At 31.2% G+C, this 24,084-nt stretch overlaps 3 protein-coding genes across 4 annotated transcripts; 2 read left to right on the forward strand and 1 right to left on the reverse strand.

Annotated features, from left to right (window-relative positions):
* The first annotated feature begins 690 nt into the window (after positions 1-690).
* Positions 691-12,465, forward strand: LOC145191000 (uncharacterized). Of its 2 annotated transcripts, none has more exons than XM_090065946.1 (10): positions 691-2,023; positions 2,211-2,309; positions 2,549-2,719; positions 6,197-6,350; positions 6,689-6,872; positions 7,141-7,239; positions 7,478-7,652; positions 7,750-7,793; positions 11,136-11,239; positions 11,427-12,465. In XM_090065946.1, the coding sequence occupies exons 1-10, from the start codon at positions 1,900-1,902 to the stop codon at positions 11,569-11,571; spliced, it is 1,299 nt and encodes a 432-aa protein (XP_089922072.1). In that variant the 5' UTR covers positions 691-1,899; the 3' UTR covers positions 11,572-12,465. The 2 variants fall into 2 exon arrangements, 1 of the variants encoding a protein (XP_089922072.1); XR_016444776.1 differs by having other exon boundaries at positions 1,609-2,023; positions 6,689-7,003.
* LOC149882351 (uncharacterized) lies at positions 12,367-13,808 on the reverse strand. The gene has a single exon (XM_090065947.1). It carries the CDS (start codon positions 13,657-13,659, stop codon positions 12,469-12,471), a length of 1,191 nt encoding a protein of 396 aa, XP_089922073.1. The 5' UTR covers positions 13,660-13,808; the 3' UTR covers positions 12,367-12,468.
* Positions 13,809-17,316: 3,508 nt separating this feature from the next.
* Positions 17,317-19,831, forward strand: LOC145191536 (gamma-glutamyl hydrolase-like). The gene is made up of 3 exons (XM_080068650.2): positions 17,317-18,332; positions 18,566-19,037; positions 19,208-19,831. Exons 1-3 carry the CDS (start codon positions 18,048-18,050, stop codon positions 19,513-19,515), a joined length of 1,065 nt encoding a protein of 354 aa, XP_079924776.2. The 5' UTR covers positions 17,317-18,047; the 3' UTR covers positions 19,516-19,831.
* Positions 19,832-24,084: the final 4,253 nt, after the last annotated feature.

Here is a 24,084-nt window from a genome sequence, read left to right on the forward strand (position 1 = left end):
TATATATATATATATATATATATATATATATATTATATGTAGATAATGTTTTATGTAAGTTGTTTAAATTAAATTTTGATTAAAATATATATTTTTATGAATTATTTTAAATTTTGATTAATATATTTATTAATAAGAATCTAGTAAAGTAAAAACAGGTTTTTTCTGTGTAGTTTTTTGATTGTGTTACGTATCTTCTAAATCTTGTACCCTGTGTATTAAATATGCTAGAAAAGTTTTTGTATTATACGGTATTGTATATCGATCTGGAGAGAATCAACAATTTCTTTTTATGTTGCTCTTGTAAAAGCAATAATGCTAATCTTAACTAAAGGTAAACTGTATTAATAAATAAGGAACAATAACCAATGAATAACAATTTTAACAAGCAAATTTCATAATATTTTTGTCAGATAAATTTATATATATAAATTTATTTATAAATATAAATTTATCTTCTCCCAAAAAGAAAAAAGGATATATTTAAAATTTTTTTGTCACTCAAGTTTTTTTTCCCAAATTAATTTTTTTGTCACTCAAGTTTTTTTTGTCACTCAAGTTTGCAACATATCTAACTAAATGTGAAAGATAATTTACAGTTTTTTTTTTTTTGTTTTTGTTTTTTTTTAAATTATAATAGAAAAGGGTAAAAAACATTTTTTATCTTATTTAATAACTTATTTTTCAAACAGAAAAAATTTATTGCAAGATAATTGTAGTAATTATTGCAGAAATAAAAATTAAGTTGGATCCCAAAAATGCTTCAAAATGAACAACTATTTTCACCAGATGCCACCATCCTTGCTTCCTTGAGTATGTGAATGCTTTAGTCTTAGTTGGATATCTAAGATAAATAAAAAATAAGAAAATAATTAGAGAATGCTCTAATGGAAGTTATTATTTGTCAAATAACATTAGTAAGATGGTTGACTATGGTTTGGTTATTCATTCCTGCTGTTTTTCAGTTAAAGTACTGTGCATGTTTCTCCTGAATTAGTTACATGTAACACCATAGTTACAGTTTTTTGGGAACTTTCAGACAGTTGTGATCAAAAGACAAACTTCCAGCAAATAATTAAGGTTTTGCCTATGCAACCACAAAATGGAGTCTTTAATGTAGACATAGGTTCTATTATCAGTTGGCTATCAAACTCTTATGCTCTATGAATTGATAACTTTTTTCCAAATACATGGTATGTATTTAGAAAGATAGTTACATGGCACCAGTTACATGACAGCAGTGTGAGTAGAATAACATGTTATTGTCACTCATAAACATAAAACCTTCAGAGAAGACTAAAAAGTAAATCTATTGGATGCCCACAATGAAATTTAGCTAAATTCAAAATGAAATACAATTCATTTTTTAAATTATTTTTTCATGAAACATCAATTTATAGAATGATGTAAAGCATTACAAAAATTTATAAGATTTCATGTAACAAAATTTAGCATCAACTTAGTTGAAGATTGGTTGTCATTAACAATTATCTTTTTATTTTCATGCTTGCCCGTGTAACAAAGACTTGATTGTCAAGCAGTTATGAATAATTATGATAATTATGATAATAATTATAGTAATTATTTTTAGATTTATGTTCTTTACAAGGGATAGAATTGCTTCAGCATGTTTGCCAGCATGTACAAATAAAAAATTGTAAACATTAATTTAGTATGAGCATTAGGATATTTATTAACAAAGTTTCTAGATAAATATGCATCTGTTATTAAATTTATCATGTTTATAGTTATGTAGTTATATTTAGTTTATATATTTGTTGTAACTGTAAATATTTTGGGTTTACAACATTCTTATAATGCGTAATTGTTTAAAATCTTGAAAATTTAGTTAATGTAATTCAGCACCTAATTTACTTAGTTAAAGTCATAAAAAAAATTATGACCAAAGAAATAGTATTCTACTATGACATCATTTGCCCATATGCTTACCTGGCTTCAAAGTTAATTGAAAATGTTGCTAAAAGAACTGGAGGAACCTTGGTGTGGAAGCCTGTGCTACTTGGTAAGTTTATTTCAAAACCTTTTTGAAACTTAACATTTTTGCTACTACGCCAAATTTTTTATTTGCAAATAAAAGGTTACTAGCCCTTACTCCTTTCTCCCCTTCCCCTCATGTTGTTAGGCTTGCAACACCAATAAGAGTTACAATAGCAAAACAAAATGTTTTGGAAACATTTTTTTATTTCTAGGAGGAATCTACAAAAGCACAAAACCTAATCATGTTGATCAACCTGACAACAAGTTGATCAAAACATATTCAAACCAAAAGTTGAAAGTAATGACAAGAGGTATTTATTTTATTATACATAATTTGATAATTGTGCATTTGATGTAATACAACAATTAAGCGCTTTCAACAGAATCTTTTTTAAAGACATGACGTTCATATAAAAATATAATGAAAAGAAAGATAGCTATGTATTACCTTTTGTTTACAAGATTTTGCAAGAGTTTATTTTTAAGATCTTTTTAAATTTTTCTTCTCCTTCCTGATTTACCAAAAAAATGGTTTGAAAATTTATTTTAGATTTAGCCATCCTCTTTTCCCGTCATGGTGTACCAATAGCTTCATCTAAAGTACCAGACATAAAAACTTTGAATGCGATGCGTTTAATTGCGTCTACACCAGATGAATCCATGGAGTTGAGATCACTTCTTTCACATAAATTGTTTGATGCTATTTGGCAGCATAAGAAAGGTATGTCATTGTTATTGTTAAGAATCATTTGAATAAAGTCTCTTTTACTACTTTATCTTGCTACTTTTTTTTTTGTATGCGCATGAATATGTAAATATATATGTGCATAATATGTGCATTTACATGTATATATGCATGTGTATGAGTATGATATATGCATGTACCTGTATATGTATATGTTTATGATATGTGCATGTACATGACAAATATATACGCATATGCACCTCTCTCCTGTCCCAATCATCCTAAAACCAGTTGATTTCAATTGATTGACCCAAATACCCCTAGTTAGATCTCTGACAATTTAAAATTGGTCCGTAAATAATGGTTTTATGCATTTTAGATATTTCATTGACATGTAATAATACATTAAAATATTCATTATACCATTTTTAAAAAATCTTTCTTTGACTGATTTTTCTGATTAAATAGATCTGATAGACTTCTAACTTCAGGTTTTATTCCTGGTATTCTTCTTTTTCTGCATTTTTTTTTATCCAGTGTGCTCATTTTTTCTCACTTTGACAGCTTTCTGTACTGCAAATATTTTTTCTCTTTCATTTGAACTGTAAAGTATTGTCTGAAGAACGCTTTCACTGTGTGAGTTCCAGGCAGAGAAGCAGACATGCAGCAATACAAAATCCTGCACAAGCTTGTTCTGGTTCCTCATCAAGGTTTAAGGATATGTAGTGGACCCTAAATCCACTTGCATTTAGACAGTAAACAAACATTTTTTAGCTATATATATTCTATACTTTTAAACGTAAGTTGCACATTTTCATCAAATGTGTGAATCAGAGACTGGAATTACCGAAAAACGGTTCCTTCGGTAAATTTCGGTTCCTAATTTGATAAGGAACCGATAACTTCGGTTCTTTTCGATTCCTTATTTTAGGCAAGATTCGAAATTTCGGTAAATTTCGATTCCTTATTTTAAGAAAGAATCGAAATTACGGTAAATTTCGATTCCGATTCTGATAAAGAACCGATAACTTCGGTTCTTTTCGATTCCTAGCGGGAATTTTGGAATTGCTAAGAACCGCTAAGAACCGAAATTGGAATTTTGGTTCCAATTTCGGTTCTTAGCGGGAAATATCGCAAAAAATCAAAAATGCTACAAAGAATCGAAATTGTTACTAAGAATTGAAAAACTTGAATTTTTTTAATTTTTATTTTCAAAAATACAGTTGAAATACAGTTGAAAAATACAGTTATTCTAAATCACTATCAGTGAGATCAGTGACACTGTCCTTGCTGCCCTTGCGACTACTACTAGCACTGCTATAAGCTACGCTAGTAGAACTATCACTAGGTTCAGTATTAAATAAATCTTTAGATGCATCATATATAGGGTTTTTTTTCATTGGTGATTTTTTCATTGGTGATTCAAGTACAAGTTTCCTTTTTTTAGCTCTTTGTAGTAGACTTTGAGACTGTGATTCATTTCAGAGACTGGAATTACCGAAAAACGGTTCCTTCGGTAAATTTCGGTTCCTAATTTGATAAGGAACCGATAACTTCGGTTCTTTTCGATTCCTTATTTTAGGCAAGATTCGAAATTTCGGTAAATTTTGATTCCGATTCTGATAAAGAACCGAAACCTTCGATTCCTTTCGATTCCCCGAAAAATACCGAAGAACCGAAGAACCGAAAAACCGTTTTTCGGGAACTTCAGACCTTAGTGTGAATAACTTTCTATTTTTATATTGAATGAAGTATATTACCTTAATGTCAAACCACATGACAGAATAAACTCATATGGTGAACTCTGCTAACAACTTGAGGTTTCTGCAACATTCACCCACCTGACCTGACAGTATGAGCCAATTTAAATTTCCTTCAAATTATCATTAAATGTCTGAATGGCAACTTTGTTGGTATGTTAAGCACAAATAATCAAAATTAGTCTGATTTATTTTTTTTTTTCTAATTATTGAATAACTCTACCCTTCTAACCAAATATAACTTTTTATTCTCCATAAATTTGACAATGCATACCAAATAAAAGGGTAGCAATTTAAAGGAATGAATACTTCAACCAGTATTAAGGTTAGTTGAATCTCCACCAATTGCAACTAATTGATTCTTAAGCTCATCTACTGTTACCCATTCAAATAGTTGTTGAGCAATATGTTCAACAGGGGTTGAATCTCCTCTCTTTGAATTATTTACAAAGTGAAATAAATGTTTCTACCAGACTCAGAATAAACACAATAGTGATCTTCTAACATCTTCCTTGGGTATGGCTTATCATTTTCACTGTGTACTATGGTTTTTGCAAGATATTTCTAACATCAAAAAAAGTTTTACATTGTATATCCTTATCCTTGATTTTCTTATTATGCTTTTCTTCACAGTTTTTCTCTTTCCTTTGACCTCTCAACTTTTTATGACCCAGACTAAGTCTTGTATCAGGAACATTATCCTTAACAAAACCTATATCCTTGGGTGCTTTTAATGTTGCAGTGCCTATTGATGCAACTACTTTGTTGCTTAAACCAAGTACTAATGCTGACAAACCAATATGATCTACATTTAGTGTTTTTGGTTTAGAAATTTCTTGTAAGCTTGGTGAATGATTATTGTCTTTATAATTGTAAACAAAAATCTGAATTTAACTGTATTTCATGAGATGATACAATTGAGGCCTGTACACTTACAACTCTAACTCTCTTTGATTTTTTTCTGCTTTCTTTCTTGACATTGTTTCTTTTTTATAGCTTTTTTTTTTAACAACTGATTCCATTTGATTGGTTCACTGGTTTTAAGATGATTGGATTAGTAAATGTTTCAAAACTTTGTATAAAAAGATATATTTCAGCCAAAGTTAATATTTTGAGAGTCAAAATTACCTGGCCAAGCATTCAATGTTAAAATAAAGAGGATTAGTTGTCAGTGTCATATGGTCAAAAATATAAGAAAAATGTCCAGCTAAACCTCAGTTCTAAAAACTTTTGAAAAATGACCATAATATACATAGCATTTTATGTGCCTTGTAGAAAAAATATAGTTTTATTAAAAAATGTTAATTCATCAATGTTAATATCATTTGTCAACACAGTTTTTTGAAGCACATCACAACATGCTTCAAACCATGCTTCATCACATTATGCTTCATCATACTGTAGAAGTATAGTTAATAGCTGTTAAGTCTTTTTTAAGAAAAAATGCTTGTTCAATGAAGAAAATTGGTAAGTGTGTGTTTTACTTTCAATATTGTGAAATTAAGTTGTTTTAAGAATCCATTAAGCTTTTTTAAAATGATTTTAAAGCATAAAATTATAAATAAACTAAGCAATTAAAAAATCTACTGATGTTCTGCAGCAGAATTGAATGTTGCTTAAGTTTTTTATTCTGACTTAATAAATCTATTTTATATTTAATTAAGTTTTTATTTAAATCTCCTTTATCTAGATCTAAGTGATTTGAATATCTTTCTTTCTAGATGTAAGTGATTTGAACATCTTTTTCTTCTAGATGTAAGTGATTTGAATTTCTTACAAGATATTGCTGATTCATTAAGAATGCCAATTAATGTTAGTGATTTTGAAAATAAAACCCATCCTGCTCGACAGAAGTTGATGGAAAACACAGAAGAAGCTGTTAGCCGTGGGGCTTTTGGTGTACCAAGGTTTATTTTTAAGTTTACAACTTAACAATATTCTCATTAAAAGTTTACATAAATAAACATAATAATTACATAAATTTTATTAAAAAATTACATAATTACAAAAATTTTATTAAAAAATTACATAATTATAAAAATTTTATTAAAAAATTACATAATTGCATAAATTACATAAAGGTTTACATAAACAACAAAAAGTTTAAAGAATTTATGAAATATGTATTTGACAAATTCTTTAAACTTTTGCAAAAAATATATTGTATATGATCTGTGTTCTTTAACATTTTTCCATGAAGTAAATTATGTCCACTTGATAAATTTTGGTTTTCTATACTTTATAGCATGTGGGTCAACAATAGACTTTATTTCGGAGGTGATAGGCTTTTTTTTGTTGAAAGAGAGTTTGGATTGAACTCTCAACCCCATAGAATTTTACAAGCACCAATATGCGATGTTAAGAAAAAGGTCAAGTTGACATTTTATCTTGATTTTGGCAGTCCATGGACTTTTCTTGGCTTCAAACAGGTTTTGCTTCAATTTTTATGTTTTTGAGCAAGCCACTTGAAATGAATGAGCAGTTTGAAATAAGCACATCACTTAAAATAAGAGAGCCATTTGTTGAGAGCCACTTGTACAGATTCCAAAAGTAGTAACAGGTTTAAGAAGATTTAAAAAAATGTATTTAATGTTATTTATAGTTTTTTAAATAATAAATTTTTTATTTAAAATTTATTATTTAAAAAACTGCTTTTTTTTATTTTTATTTTTTTATTTCTTGTATTATTTTTTTTAGTTGTCTTCTCTAGTTTCTTCTGTTGCTCCTGTTGAAGTAGAAATTGAATATGTACCAGTACTTATTGGTGTTATTTTTAATAGCATCGGAACACCAATGGTACATGTTTTGTTTTGCTGTGATTTATTTAATATCAAATTTTTTTGTCAGTTGATCTGAGTATCTCAAAACAAGTAAAAGTTCCTATATACATAATGTATATAGGAACAAGAGTGAGAAAAAAGTACTGCAAAAAAAAAAAAAAAAAAAAGGATAAGTACTAAAATTAATTGTAAAATTCTTAAAAAAGAAACTTGCAGAAATGAAAAAAGTTGAAAGTAACTTTTTTGTTTTCTAGCTTCCTTTACAAATGTCAGAGAGTAAAAGAAATCATTTTCCTAAAGACTTCAATGATTGGTTGAAATTTTATGGAGTAAAAGATTTCCGTTTCTCATCAAATTTTCCGTTGAACACAATAACTGCCTGCAGAGTAGCTGTTGCTCATACTGAACCGGAGTTAATTAACACCATTTGTATGTTCATTAAATCTTTCTATTTAAATTTGAGATCAAAATTATGTTATCCTGAAATTATTTTTTATTTTCTTACAAATTATTACATGTTTTTTAGTTGATGCTGTTTGGGTACATGATAAAGATATTGGTAACCAAGAGGTATCTGAACATGAATTATTTTATTTCACTTCTTTTATACAATTTAAAGTTGCACATTTGGGTTTGAGTGAAAGCTACATTTTTAAACAGAAAATACATAAAAAATGTGTTAAATCTTAGAAAAGATTACCCCCTCTCCCCCCTCTTTGCACTGTATCTAACATTTTAAATGTAAATATATTTACATCGATACAAAGGTTACAGGTAACACAGCTACAATTTACTGCTGCCATAATTTTGCAAATTATATGCATGTTTATTAGACGTTTCACAAAAACTTTAGAAAATTTATAAACTCCTTTTGATGACCTCATATTAAAATAACTCATAAAATTTAGCTAATCTTACTATCAAATTATAAATTGATAGGACTAATGTCAAGATCTTTAAAATTGTCTCCTTCAGAGTTGAATAAGAAACAATGAGTCAAATTGGTAAGGTTTGAAAAATCCAAGAATCCAATAAAGTATAAAAATGTTGTGAACAGTCTTGAACACTCTTCTTGATGATCAAACATCTAACATAACAGGATTATTAAAGAGCTGCAAATGTGAAAAGCAGGCCGGAGGAGAGAGCTGTGATTGTGAAAAAGCAGGCCAGAGGGGGTTGTGCTTGTGGTTAAAGAAGTAAAAATCTTACTGAGAAAATTAAAACTCACAATTCAACAAGGTGAGTCTATTGCAGAAAGAAAAATTTAATGCAATAGTCTATTGCACTAAAAAATAGTAATAGAAATGGTTCGAGTTTGCTCCTACACTTTAATAGAAGATGCACAAAAAGTTCTAGAAAACTAAAAGTTGATTAAGCAAAAAAAAGTCAAGACAATGAAAAAAAAGTCACTAATAATGAATTAAACAGCAAAGATAAAGAAAATTTTAGCACTGGTGAAAAAGATTTCAGAAGTCCTAAGAAGACAAAAAACTGATTCCTTAATAAAATTGGTGGCAGCAGCAAAACTGAGTGCAAGAAATTACACGCAGTAAGCTTACAAAATATGGAATTTTTCTTCTCATCAAATTCAAAGTGATGTTTACAAAGCTACAGTAAAAGCAGGAGAAAATTTAAAATAACGTTTTATAGAAACATAAAAACGAAAACTGAAGTTTACACTTAGATGGAAAGCACATAAAAAATACAAAGTATTAATTTGTAGTTTTAAAAAATGAAAATAGAGAAGTTCAAATACCAACCCTTGCACTGATCAATGGAAAAGGTGAAAAAAGATTCAATAAAATGAAAACTGCTTGATAAATATAAGCTCAGGCCTGCAAGTTATTTCTGATATAGTCTCTGCAAATAAAGGACAATCTGTCTGCACAATCATAGGCTACAGAAATATTTTGTTAAGCTTGAATTAATAGAAGTTTATTTAAAGCATCATGAATAAAAACTAATGAAGATTTATATAATACGTTTATACTTAAAAAAAAAAAAAAAAAAAGTAAATAAATCAATAGAAAATAAATAATAAATCGAAATAATATCATTAAAATCTGTGTATCTCTTTAGTTAAGATTTTTCTATAATATTCCAAACTGGGTTGAAGCTCCTTTCAGAATGCCTTTAACTTCTTTTTTCAGGTTCTCCATTTAAGTTACAAAGACTTTGTCCATACAAGCCCAAATTGAATTCACATTTTGTGAAGACCAAGTAGTACTTTCCCTACACAACCATAACCTTTTGATCTCTTGAATTCAGCAGTTTTCAGCTGTTTTTCTTAGTAAATGTTTCTATATTTGCTGATGAACTATGTTTTTCATGGCCATCTTAAAGCTTCTCTTTAGTTTAAAATACCTTACCCTTTAATAAACTCTTACTTATTGTTGAAGACTGAAAAAAAAAAAACTGTTTTCCTGTTTGTTAGTTTACTTATTATTTGCCACTTAGTTACTAGTCTCTTTTTGACCAATTTATTTGTACAGTATGCGCCCTTAAAATCTGCACTAATTTTGGAAAATGGCAAAGAATGGTCATAAAGACAAGTAAACAAGATAAACCTTTTGGCAAAATAATTTATTTCATGTCATTTTTTTATGAGTTTCAAATAAGTTACTCAAAATATGAACCATTGGCCTTAATTACAGCCTCAATTCAAGACATGAACCTCTTTCATATTTTATGGACATACTCCTTGGGTTTGGCATTCTACTGCTTGATGACAGAGGCTTTCAGAGCTGCAATACTGTTTTGGGGAGATGCACAGGCCTTTGACTTAACATATGCCCATATACTGTACTTCAGAGGGTTTAAATCTGTGGAGGTTGGTGGCCGCAAAATTTTCTCCTAAAAAACAGACATGTTTTCTCTGAGCCACTCCTAAGTCTTTCTGGGTGTGTGGGGTGGAGCCCCACCCTGCTGGTATACAATTTTGGCATTAGGACTGAAGTTAGAAGTGATCTATGGATGGACATAGTCTTCCAAGATTTTCATGTACACATCTGTATTAATTTTGACCTATGAATCAATCAAAATGGGAGGTATCTTCAGGCCATTTAAGGCCACCGCTCCAAGCATCATCACAGAAGCAGAATGTCTTGTCCTGAACTTGAACCTAATGGATACAGAATCCAATTGGTTGACCTTTCTTAATTTCTGATTGTGTACTTAATCACTGAGAGTTCCTTAGCCATCTTCCTCATGGATCGGACTAAATTGTGCTGAGTTCGGCCTTTGACTGCTCTAATTAGCCTTAAAGTCCTCACAATCTCTTTTTTTTACCACTTCCTGGTTTCCTCTCTATGCGACCAAACTTTTTAAATCGTCTTATCATACACAGTTCGTTTAGGCATCCCAACTCTTGCTATGATGTCCTTGGACGTAACACCCAAAAATGACGTAACACCCAAAAATGACGTAACACCCAAGAGATGAAGATCAATGAGAATTTTAATTTGTTAGCCATTATAAAAAAATCATGATTTTTTTAGTTTTTTTCATTTTATTACTTGTTTACGTGAAAATCAAAGATTCCAAAACCATAAATCAAAACAATGATTCCTACGAGAAAAAAAAAAAAATTTAAAAAGGCCTCAGTTAGTGCGGATTTTAAGGGCTCGTGCCTTATCTTCACTTTAAATAAATCCATTAAGTTGACATTTTCTATACAAATTTTTTTTAAAAACATTTCCTAAAAAAAAGTTGTTTTTTTTTTGTTTTTTTTTCTTTATAACCATAAAAACTCAAATTATTGAGAAGAGTGACTTAGAACTTCAAAGAATTACTTTTCTGTCAAAAATCACGTCTGTATCATGGTTTCTTTTTTGTAATGCTTTGAGCTTTTACTTGTACTGTTAAACATAACTCGTATTTATTATACATGATTCTTAGTGTTATACATTTTAGGTGCTTCGAGATATTTTATCACGCGATGGATTTAACTCAGACCAATTGATGAAAAAAGCAAATTCTGAAGAAGTAAAGTTGCAGCTGCGAAAAAATACACAAAGGTGATATTAGATTCTTTTAACATGAGATTAAAATTCTTTTTTTTTTTTCTTTTTTTTTTATGTCCTATTCCCAGATCCTCCCACTATTTTTAGATAAATGGATTTGACGATTCTCCATTTCTACTGTGATTTGATTTTACTGTTCTTTTATTTATTTTTATAAGAGATTTTTTTTTTTAAATTTAAGGGCTCTCGATGAAGGTGTTTGTGGTTTGCCTAGCTATCAAGTGAATAACGGCCCCGTGGTGTTTGGGCAAGACCGAGCAAATGTTGTGGCAGATATGTTGCTAGGATGGCGATGGGAAGACACAGTGCCTTTAAGCAAGCTTTAGTAGAATGAATAATTTTCTCCGTCGTTTTACAATAATGTAATACTCATCACCGACATTTTCTCGAAATCTTTGCACGAATCTTTCTCGTACTGAAACTATTTTTTTGCAAATCTTCGAAATAATTTTTGTTAAAAAACTTTGTGTTACATATTTACATACCGTTATTATAATACAATATTTATATAAAAATTCTAACATGGTTTTTATGTTAGCTTCAACTTCAGAGTGTGTCAGTAGCTTCTACATCTACTTTTTAGCAAGACTTAAGCTCAGTTTACGGTATTTACCATCAAATCTTAATAGTATTAACTGCATTTCCTACACCAGTGAACCATCCAGGTGGACCACCTTTACATTTGTGGAATAATGTGGTTCGAGTTAAAAAGATTGCGATAAACTGCAAAGGAATCAAATTTACTTTATAGCCAACAACTTTCATTATGGTATAAACCAGTAAATTCGCTCTCTTAGCTAGCCCGTTTATACGTTTATACGTTGGGTGACTGATTTATTCATTTGTTCGGGTGGTTGCATTCTTGAACGGTTGAGCATGAAATCATATTGCATAGGACAATCTTGCTTTGGACCACAAAAAAAGAAGAAACAAAACAAAAAAAAAAGATCAATTAAGAAGTTTATTATTATTCTACCTTTTAGCCTAACTGCTCCTTTCTGTTATTTGCAAGTATTAAAGAAATCGGCTGCCGGTTGCAATTTTACGATGCAACATTGTGAAGTAATGGTTGACAATCGCTAATGTGTCGAATAAGTAAATATGTAGACATAATAAAAAAATTTTGTCGTGGTTTTATTTTACGTTTAGCAATATATTCAGTACACAAAATATATAAGGTTTTCAATATACAAATGAAATATGAAAATAAATTCAGAAAATATTTAGTGGGTTCCTTTTGAATTCGTGCTCTGTTGAAGAAATTTCGCCGCCTTTTTTTTGTTCGTCTCCCACATCTTTCTTATGTCCTCCACAATCACTAATATACGTTCGTTGTAAAATTTTTCTATTTCTTTGCGGATCTTTGCAACGTATTTTTGACGAACTTTCTGACATGTTTTAGCTAATAAACTTTTTACTTGCTCTTTGTTTGTCTTATCACTTGTCGACATAATTCTGCTGCAAATTTCTTTTCCCGTAACGTTGTCGACCACTTTCACTCGGTACTTTTGAACAAATTTTTCTTTTATACCGCCTATGCCAGCTCCCGTTTCGATGTCCCTTTTGATTCGAGTTTCGCATGTTTCCTCAAACTCTATCCACAAGACTTGTCGTATTTGACAGATTTCTGTTTGTGAAACGGCTTGCTCACGCGCGTCCACAGTATTTTGCATAACAGTTTTGAAGTTGAAAATGTTTTCTGCAACGTCGATGATGGCTCGATCAGCTATCAAAGTGATATTAGGGCTAACGTTTGCTCTAATAGACAGTTGCCTTGTTATCTGAAGAATGAGAACTGACATAATGTTGTATGCAAGACCAATTTGCAACATTTTTGCTTGCGCCTCTACTGAACCTCGTGGAAAACCAAAGTCTGGAAAACCTTTATCAATGAAGTCATTTATTGTCAAGTAGCATTTTACTTGCTCCTTACGATTCTTTACTTTCGAGTGCTTCTTTTTTTTCTGAGATACTTTTGGCAGCAGATCGCATTCCAGCATACGACGATATATCAATTTTATATCGCTCTGCATATCAAGTAGCTCGCGTTCGTTGAAAAACAAGTTTAGTGTCCCTTCTGTTTCTTTAATGGCTTTAGGCCAGATGGATTGGCTTTCTTCACTTGTGAAATAATGGTCCTCTAAAGTCTGTTTCATTTGGTTGATATTGAGGTCAATTCCTAGAATGGCTTGCGTTGATTTATTTAAGATTTCGGCGTACGTAATATCTTTTTTTGATGGAGAAGAACGGATGCTTCTTTTTACAACTTTGGACTTTAGACCGTCATCTCCACTTTCGTTTCCAGATCCTTCGGTATCCACTGATTCACTGTCACTATTCGTATAAATTTTACTAAAAAAAACTTGTGACAGAATTGCTAAGGTGAACAAAAAATGGATTCTTTTGCTATCCATCGTTACGAACTTGTAAATTATTAAGAGTTATTAACGTTTTCTGCTTGATGTATTATTTTCGACATTTTCCAAAAAATATGCAGAAGCGACATCATTGGTTTACACAATAACAGACAGAAAACTTATTGGTTAGTCAATGTTTTGAGCATAATAGAAGTTAGATAACCGTTTAGTCAAATCGGATATTTAGTCATGCATATCTGTCAGGAATAAAATAGGGGGTTGCATGCAAATAGTGTCATCTTTTTTTAAAGATAGTGTTTTAATTAATTTTTCCAGGGTGTTAAGTGCTCCAAAATTGCACACAACCAATATGTCTAAAAAAATCAGTTCACTAAATAGATTTTCAAAACTGTTTTAATTATATTGTTAGTTTAACAGTAATTTATTTTATACCCCCGCTGAGCATTAACTGCTTGATATTTTCTTTCAGGGTGCATTTTTTGCTCAATAACGCGTGCAAGTTGTTATTTGAATGATGAACCTAGCTGTAATCATGCAGAAAAATATTTGTAATCAATACTTCAAAAAGTTGTTCGAGGAAGGACTTTTATCACCTCCAACATTAGAGAAAATATTTCAGTGCATTTCTCACTTTTAAACCCAACCCATGGTATTTGGTAAATATGTTAATGTATATCTTTTAAAACCATTTTTCATTTTTTGTTTCAAACTCATTCAATCATACGAAGAGTTATTGTTTCAAATTTTCTTTGCATATTTCCTCATAAAATGCTTCTCTCCGGTTGAGTAAAGCAACAATAGTTAAGGGTCTACGTATCGTTTCATTTCCATATCGTTATCATACCGATATGTTATCGGGAAAAAAAGTGTCATTGGAATGATTACGACGTAATACCGTTATAAAAACTTCAACCGGTATTGTAGTTATTTTAAATCTCGGTATATACCAGAACTCTCGTCATTCCGATGGTTTTTTTTTCGATATCATATCGGAATGAAAACGATATGGAAATGAAACGATACTCAGACCTTTAACAATAGTTACGCAAGGTAAGGAAGAAAAGTGTAGTAAAATTATCAGCTTTGAAAAAATTGTTGGCAAAAGTAGTTTTAAACGATTCATAGAATAGACAACTTATTTATAGCAAACTAGATGTTTGAAGTTGGTTTATAATTATTTTTTTAAAATTTGTGTTGTGAATAATTTGTGACTAACTTGTAATTAACGCATAACTAACGCGTAACTAACGTGTAAATAACGTGTAACTAACATCTAACTAACAATAATATAAAAATAACGTTTGGAGATTTTACCGTCCAAAACCTGGAAACGATTTGATTATTGTTGATTTTTATAATAAAGAAATTTCAACGTTTCCAACCTAATAACGAAGCTTGAAATCACGTGCTCAATATCCTTTTTTCCCCTTAATTTTTTAAATGCTTTTTAATTAAAGTTAAAAAATTATATTGAAATAATTAAATTTACTGTTGTTAATAAAAATTTAAGTATTTAGTTGATCGGTAAGATATTAAAGCTTCCTAAAGCCCCCTCAAGTCCCCTCAAACCCTCTCAAGTTTCCAAAATATGAGATATGCGTGTTCAATTAAACCACTGAAATCCCTACTTTCAATTGAGAATCGTAACTTGGAAAATTTAGCTTTTTTAATTTCCACTTTAAATTTTCAAGCGCAAGATTTACACGTGCAATTATTCTTGTATCTCTGATTAGTTTTTCCTGAATATTTACATTTATTTAGTGCTCAAACTCTGATCTGGAAACGAAACATAAAGTTTTTCTTTTCAGAACTAATGATGACTTCCGTGATAATAGCGAAGATAAATTTTTTATCAACAGAAACAAAACTGAAAGATAAAACTTATTATTCGTATCAGAAAATCATGATTCTCCCAAAATAAACTCCTCTCTGAAATCGGAAGAATGTTTTCTCGTCAAATATACCTTCGCTAAAAACTTCTGAATTCTCTCTTTCAAAACATTTCTTTCTGAAATTATTTGCTTTAAAAAATATACTTTCCGCGATTTTCTCTTGTAAAACTGTTTTCGTTTTCTTCGACTAAATTCAGCTCTCGCTGAGTTTTTTCCAAATTTTAAACCAAAAGCTAATTCAAATAACATGCCTCAGTGAACTTGAAAACGTCCTACAGCGCTTTACAAGCATTTCATTAAAACTAAGTTTTTAAAAAACAACAACAAAATTTGCAGGCAAAATTCACCAAAATGAAATACGTGGTAGCAGTTTTATACTGCGCCATCTTGAATTATTGTTACAGCAGTAAGGAGAGCAATGACGTCACAGTAGCCGACAAAAAACCAAAAAGAGAACAAGAATCAAGTGTTAAAAAGAGTTTCGAACCAACAACAGTTTCTCAAACCAGTCTTGACATTAAGAAATACGATAACTATACGTACAACAAGCCTTTAAGTTATTCAAATTCTGCCTTACTTAGCTATAATGATTGGGCATCGTATCAAGCTTGGAACAAAAAGTTAGCTTCTGTGAGATCAGAAAATTCAATATCATTTCCTGAAATCTTAAATAAATCTTTAAAAGCAGTACTTGGGGAGATGAAAAAGTCGAAAGACATTAAAAGGCTTCTTGTTAAGTATTACTTTACTGACGACGAGAACACATCAATATGGCCGAAAGCTATTCTTGAAACCGAAACAAATTTAAACCTAAAGTTCTCGAGAGAAGAACTCTTCAACATGGAAAAAGATATCAAAGCAATTTACAGAAGAATGTTGGAATGCGATTTTTTGTTTAGTCCTTTTACAACAAAGAAAAAGACATTGAAGAAAAAGAATCACGAAAGACGCAAACTTAAAACGAAATGTTATTTAACTTTGCATGAATTTATTGATAGCGGTTTTACGGACTTCGCGTTTCCTCGTGGTACAATAGAAGGCCAAGCTAAGATGCTGCAGATGGGTCTAGCTTATCATATGATGTCCTTGCTTGTTCTTCAAATGACCCAACAAATGGCAATTATCGCTCACGTGACACCGATTAAAGCAGCGATATCAATTATTGACATTGCCGAGAATCTTGTTGAATCAATCAAGTCATTCACAAAAAATACAATTGATGGAAGGATTCAGGCAATTTCACAAATTGAAATATGCCAGATGGAAGTATTGCTCTGGAAAGAATTTCCGGTAACATGCGAAATCAGGATGAAGCGAGATGTGAATTCCGTCGACGGCATTGGAGGCAATAAGGATATTCTCATAAAAAGGTATCGCGCAAAAGTCATTGATAATGTCACTGATAAGGAAGTGTGCAACATGGCTTTAGATACAAGTGAGACAAAGGATAAAGCCCAAGTGTTATACGAGCTAACAAAGGCTTGTGGGTTAGTTCGCGATAATTACGCTCGTCGAATAAAAAAGGACATTACCGATTTTTACACTCAACGCACCTTACCTGTAGTAAAAGAATTGTCTAAACTATGGTATAACGATAAAAAAAAACTATCAGAGATAAAAGATAAGTTGCAAATCAAGTATCAGTCAAACAATTACTAAATTTTAATTTTGGATACGATTTGTGATCCTACTTTGTACTCACATCAAATAGGTTTTTATAACACTAATAATTGTACGAAGTATTAAATTTTTTTTTTTTGAAATACAGTAAACCTCATAGCTAAAATCCCCATTAAATTTGATTTCCTTTCCAAACAACTCCAACTTTAATTGCTGCATCAGCAAACATTCAAATAGGCTTCCAGTTTCAGTTTATGACCGGGTTGAATAATACTTGAAAAGTAATCCGCAATAACTTGCGCTACTGTCGATAATGCGTGTGTATGTATGTATGTATGTATGTATGTATGTATGTATGTATGTATGTATGTATGTATGTATGTATGTATGTATGTATGTATGTATGTATGTATGTATGTATGTATGTATGTATGTATGTATGTATGTATGTATGTATGTATGTATGTATGTATGTATGTATGTATGTATGTATGTATGTATGTATGTATGTATGTATGTATGTATGTATGTATGTATGTATGTATGTATGTATGTATGTATGTATGTATGTATGTATGTATGTATGTATGTATGTATGTATGTATGTATGTATGTATGTATGTATGTATGTATGTATGTATGTATGTATGTATGTATGTATGTATGTATGTATGTATGTATGTATGTATGTATGTATGTATGTATGTATGTATGTATGTATGTATGTATGTATGTATGTATGTATGTATGTATGTATGTATGTATGTATGTATGTATGTATGTATGTATGTATGTATGTATGTATGTATGTATGTATGTATGCACATACTTAGTTATACATATATCTATAACAAGGTAAATGTAATATCTCTAAATATCTATTAAACAAACTTAAAAACTTTAGTTAAAAAAATGATAAAGAATAGTATTATATTGGTCATAATTCTTGTTGCTACAACATCGGCAAAAAAATGTTCGCAATCATGCGAAAAGATATCTCCTTATCCGACAAATTTTTTTGAAGACGTGGTTCCACACTTTGTAAATAATCGACCAACTGTAGGAGTTGTAGCAATGGAGATTTTAGGTCAGAAAATGTTAGTGGAAGTGCCTTGGTCTGTAAATAAAGACTATTTTGGTAGTTCCTTCGTAAAACTTCTGGACGCAGCAGGAGCAAGAGCTGTTCCCATAAAAGAGGTAAACTCAACTAGCTTTAATATTTCATCAACCTGATTTAACCTGATTTATCTACAATGGATGAAGTTTATATAAAAATAGTTTTTAGATATTTTAATTATTTTAAAAACAAATGGAAACGTTAAAAATAAAGAAAAACACAAAATAAGAAGGGAAAATTATTTGATCTTTATTTTAAATTGGATTGGATTTGTCAGGTAAATTTAAACAGGTCCATTTATATAAATTTTCAGGATATTACGCGTAAAGATTTAAATACACTTTTGCACAAAATAAACGGAGTCATAATTCCTGGTGGAGACGCAGACGTCGGAGATTCTGGTTACGAGCGGATTTCCAAACAAGTTATCTACCACTCGAAAAAAATGGCAAAAAAGAACATCACTTTCCCAGTTCTCGGAATCTGCCGTGGAGCTCAGATGATGATGATTGCAGAAGCCGATAAAAATTTTTTGGTCGAGACTGACTCTTTAAATTACAGCATTCCATTAGATTTTACAGAAGAAGCAAAAGAAAGTCGAATGTTCGGACATGCACCTTCTGGGTTGATTGACGCTCTTGGAACTAAAGCTATAACATTTAACGCACATAAAGCTGGAATCCCGACATTAAACTTCTATAATAACACAAAGCTGAAGGATACTTTTAGAGTAATATCAACTAACTACGACAGAAATGGCACCCAATTTATAAGTACATTTGAAGGTAAGTGGTAAATATTGTTTTGTAACCAGTAGTCGAAATAATCAATATTCAATAATAATCAGTAGTTGAAAAAAAAAAAAAAAAGAAAAGGATTGTTAATCATTTGAAACCATTATCAATATAACTTACATTTTTATTAATTCACTTGGTGTTTTTATTTTGGTGTTTAGGCCGAAACGCCCCTTTATACGGTCTGCAATGGCATCCAGAAAAGTCTTTATTTGTGTTCAATCCGGTTCTGGCAGTGGATCATTCTATAATTTCAATTATTGGTGCGCAGTACATATCCAATTTTTTTGTGTCTGAAGCACGAAAAAATCCAAATACCTTTAGAGACCGCGCCGAGGAGCAAGAACACCTTCTTTTGAGTCATTACCCGACTTACGTAGGCAATATAACAGAGACACCATATGAGCAAATTTACCTTTTTGATTTCGAAAAACCTTACCAAAAAGGAAAAAAACCAACAGATTTTTAAGTACAAAATCTTGTTTTAATTAACGAAACTTTATCAGAGATTTGCTCACGTTTTATTCATAAAAAGAATTATGGAGATTTTAGAAGGTTACAACATTTTCAAGGAAGAGATGAAAGATGAAAGAGCTGTTAAAAAGGAAAAGAGATTCAAAAAATTTTCTAAATTTTGCCATCCAAAACATTCAAAAGAAAACTTTTGTATGCAAAGTGTTATGATAATTTATACAATAATTTTACGATAATTTATGTAAAGTTTCCTTTAAAAAAAATTTTTAAGTTGGCTTTGTTTTTTTAGAACATGCCACCAATTATACCAGCTATAAAAATTTTTAATATACCGCAAGCTAGCCACTTGTACTAAATTTTTAGATTATGGAGTAGCCCTAATTCTAACGGAGAGGTTGCAAGCAACAAAATTTTACAGTTTAAAAGTTCTATATTTGTATACAACCTGCTCAAAATGACTAATACTATCAAAAAACAGTCTAGTAATATATTTTTTGAAATCATTAGTAGGAAAAAATTATATTTCAGTTATATATTGAATAAAAAATATGGTAGCTTTTAGTAATTTTTTATTTGCTATGGAAATAAACTTCATTGAGAACAAGTAAAAGGTATGATTCTAAAACTTGTAATAGTGTTTTCAAGGTTTTCTAATTTTGAGACCAATATTTATACTATTAATGACCTATGTTGAACCAGGCAGGCCTATTGAGAGGATGAACAATGCCCGAACCTATTCACTTTGATAGGCCCCTGGAGCACAGAAACTGATGCAATGGCTGGAGCTGAAGGGTAGCTTTCCGCCACCCTGAAAATTTTATTTTGAGATTAATTTTTGTGCGGGAGGGGAGAAGAAGGAGGGGGGGGGGGGGATTTTGCATCGCTAAGAAAAAGTTTTTTTAATTTAATTTAAAAGTTATACATGTGTTTTAAAAAAATTTAGAAAAATTTTCAAAAGTTTTACAAAAAAATTGAATAATAGTTCACATATATATATAAAATGCTATTATATATATGCATTATATATATGCTATTATATACATGCTATTACATATAATATATATATATATAATAGCATATATATAATAGCCCTCACCCAGCGTCAGGCCTAGTGTGAAATCCCCGCCAACTCAACTTAACAACCCTGGATGAAGGAATTTTCTGCAAGCAGGGGCGAACAACTTTGTCAGATGGCTGGCAAAAGCGTACCTTCTCAGCTTTACAGAGTGCATCAAGTAAATCAAGCTAAACTTCTTTCCTGATCTGCATTCCTAAATCCAACGCATTTTATTTTCAGCTAAGTTTATGCGCTCCATTTCATTTCGTTCATTTGCATTCATTTTTCTTTCGGCGAATTTACGTGTGCTTTCGTTGCTTTTGTTTTTTCTATGCGTCGTATGAGTTTTTTTTTAAATCATGGGTCTGTGACAAACTATTTAGTTGACGTGAATTTTTGGCAGAAACGAAACGCTTTTCTTCAAACAAAACCAATTGTTAGTTTGTTATTATTTTTTAACTCTCTTGTGCCACATTAACCGCAAATAGCACAGATATTATTTCCTCAACTATCAATTGAAAACTGTGAAATCCCGCATTAAAAACACATTTCCACAACTCTATGTTCTGGCTATTACAGCAAACAGTGCGTTTAGTGTAAGACCAAACGAAGGCAACCAACATGAGACGGAATACTTCGAACCAAAGACTGACTGCCAACCAAAGCACGTTGTTTGTGTTGATGAAGGATTTTTTGAGAATTCGATTTAAGCAAAGTTCAAAGTTCAAAATGTCGCGCTTTTGTTTCCCATCAAGAAGTTGACAAGATGGTAAAATGCAGTTTTAGTTTTTGAGTGAAGAAAAAATCACCAAGTTTTAAGTTTTAGTTTGTTTTTTTTTAAGTTTTTTATGTTTGAATTTAAGGCGTCGACGTTACAAAAGACGGCATTTATTGTGCTGACAGCGATTACAATATTAATAACGAACCTTGATTTTACTACGTAGCATGTGTCAACAAGAGACAAATATGCATGCCATGAAAATATAAGGATTAGTCTTTTGCGCTAACGCTGGTTAGTATGGTCTCGGACACAGCCTCGGAAAGTATATTTTTCCACCACACCCATACTGTTCTGTTAAAAAACCCGATGGTGTTAAAATGTTTTGAGCTTCTTTTGTTTGTTTATCAGTGTTGCGCGACTAAATGCGGGAGATGGAAGAAAAAACAAAACAAAAAAAAAACAAAGAAAAATAAAAAAACCTGCTGCGAGAGCAATTGCTTCGCCGCAGTGTTTATTTGTTTTTCATTCTAGGGAAACTTATTCGATTTTGCGCGATTTTTAAAGAACATAAGTGATCTATTCCGGGAGATAGAAAAAGAAGAAGAAAAAGAAGGAAAAAAAAAAAAAAAAACAAAAAACACAAGGCGAGAATTACAACTCGGCAAATAATAATAAAAGGTTAAGAAACCCTGAAAGAAGTTGCCCCATTTTGCAGAACCTGTAGATGCATTTGCTGCCCCATTTTGCAGAACCATCTTGCAAGAACCCGTCCGCATTCATGCGAAGGTTAGAATACTCATCCGTATTAATGCAAAGGAAGATATAATATTTTTTTCCTAAGACATAATCTGTGATCAAAAATTCAGTGAGATGTTTTTCTTTCGTAGCTCTCAGCGTTTCGCAGTTATCCAGCGTTACGGTTTGGAGTACATTACGTTGATGTCGGAAACATCAACGAAATGTTGATTTTTTGTAAGACAAACGTTTTGATCATTGCGTACGTTCGTTCCGTACGTATTATTTTGGTCAACTTAAAACATAAGATAGTAAAACAAACTTTAAATAAATTATCTCAAAGTAGAAATTTTTGAGCTAATGATTTTTTTTCCCCCATCAACCCGATGGTATTACATACATATGGTATTACATACATATGGGAATGTTAGGTATGGGAATGTAAGGTATGGGAATGTAAGGTATGGTGACGAACACTTTGTTTTTTTGCATGTCGTTCTCTCAAACATTATTTTCCGAAATTCCAAAAGCAGAAAGTTGATGGCATTTATTGAGCATATTTCTGTCCGAACCATTTGTTTAAAATTCAAATTGAGTGAAACTTTACAGCTTTTGACGCAAACAATTGTCGCAATTTGGACATGTGAAGTAGCTGGTGAATTTTGTTACGCATTTGGCACGAACTTTTTGACCACTGTATCACAATTTCGTGAATTATTGCGGTTGAGCACAAGAGGCATTGGTTTCAGGCATAGAATACAAAAATCTTAATATATCTTCTTCTGCGTCATCCTGCTTCGCCCATTTACCTGCCGGTTGTCTCGATAACGTTCTTTCATTTGCTGGTGTTTTTTTCTATCCCGCGTTTTTTTTGATTGAAGTAGCTCCTTTTTTCTGGTTGTACAATTTTTTGAGCTCGGTACCATGTTTTTTACGCGTTACGGAGACAATGTCAAAACAGCGGATTTCATCGGCTTTCGACCGCGATTGGATATTTTGGCTGGTGTTCCCAGCTTCTGGGGCCTAAATGATTTCAATACATCAAGTAGAGATGATGTCGAAGTGGCCAAATTTAGCATGCTGCCCGATGTACTGGGCATCTCAGAAGACTCAGAGGTGGTAACTTTCTCATACGCAGCAGTTGAGCTCAATATATCGTTATCTGTTAAAACAACAATACGGCACTATTCTTCCCGATCACCGTCTTCATCGCAAAATAGATTTTCGCCAATTAATTCGGCAGCTTCATAATCACTTTTGGTAAGCACATGGATTAAACTGGTTGTTTTGAAGCCCGGCTCGACGTTTTTATGCGTCGCGGCAATATCTTAAAAAAGGAAAGAGCGAATTATTCAGCTAAAATATTCGGCTGTCATCCACACATCGTTTACATACAAAAGAAAAAACCAGAAATATTTACCCGAATAAATAAGAACAGAATCAAGAACCTCCAAAGATTTTAATAGGAGTTAAAACAAGAACTGATATTGAGCAATTTGAACATTATATATTGGAAAGAATTTAAGTCTATGATGATTTGTTGATGATTTTATCAATTTCCGCTGCCTAAACTAAACTACTAGCTGAATACTCTTTTCTTCAACTTTTGATGGAAGCTAGATCTGGATGGTGAAACAAGTCTGCTTTTGAGGCTCATAACCGTTTCAATACCAAAAACTCGCAAAACTGTCCATTTCTTTCATTATTAACATTAACCCCATTGCCAATATTGCCCCGAGCTGCCTTTCTTCATGGACCTATAAGAGATGGACGTGCAACCTATTATTTTTTTGCGAACCATGCTCGTTGCGCATTGTTACAAATCTTTTGTTTTAAACAATAGAAATTAAATTATATTAAAGTGTGTCGGATTCGTCGAAAATTTTTGGTCTCGTCTAACCAGTCATATCAACTTCCTTTTAGTTATTCAAGATAACAGCAATAGAACCAAGTTAATTTTATATAGCTAGATATTCTTAATATTTTAAGAAATAACGCTGATGATGATATAGAAATTGAGATCATTTACTTAACTACTTTAGCACATGTAT

The sequence above is a fragment of the Hydra viridissima genome, unplaced genomic scaffold (genome assembly GCF_058129835.1).
Source record: "Hydra viridissima isolate aposymbiotic clone 2 unplaced genomic scaffold, HvirCarnegie_v1 scaffold_11, whole genome shotgun sequence".
Lineage (NCBI taxonomy): Eukaryota > Metazoa > Cnidaria > Hydrozoa > Anthoathecata > Hydridae > Hydra > Hydra viridissima.

Excerpts from the sequence above, each read along its gene's own strand:
- LOC145191000 (XM_090065946.1), top strand. The coding sequence starts at position 1,900 with ATGACCAAAGAAATAGTATTCTACTATGACATCATTTGCCCATATGCT. Across the intron at positions 7,240-7,477 it reads ATAGCATCGGAACACCAATG|CTTCCTTTACAAATGTCAGA; the intron begins GTACATGTTTTG and ends TTTGTTTTCTAG. Across the intron at positions 11,240-11,426 it reads CTGCGAAAAAATACACAAAG|GGCTCTCGATGAAGGTGTTT; the intron begins GTGATATTAGAT and ends TTTAAATTTAAG.
- LOC149882351 (XM_090065947.1), bottom strand. The coding sequence starts at position 13,659 with ATGGATAGCAAAAGAATCCATTTTTTGTTCACCTTAGCAATTCTGTCA.
- LOC145191536 (XM_080068650.2), top strand. The coding sequence starts at position 18,048 with ATGATAAAGAATAGTATTATATTGGTCATAATTCTTGTTGCTACAACA. Across the intron at positions 18,333-18,565 it reads GAGCTGTTCCCATAAAAGAG|GATATTACGCGTAAAGATTT; the intron begins GTAAACTCAACT and ends ATAAATTTTCAG. Across the intron at positions 19,038-19,207 it reads ATTTATAAGTACATTTGAAG|GCCGAAACGCCCCTTTATAC; the intron begins GTAAGTGGTAAA and ends TTTGGTGTTTAG.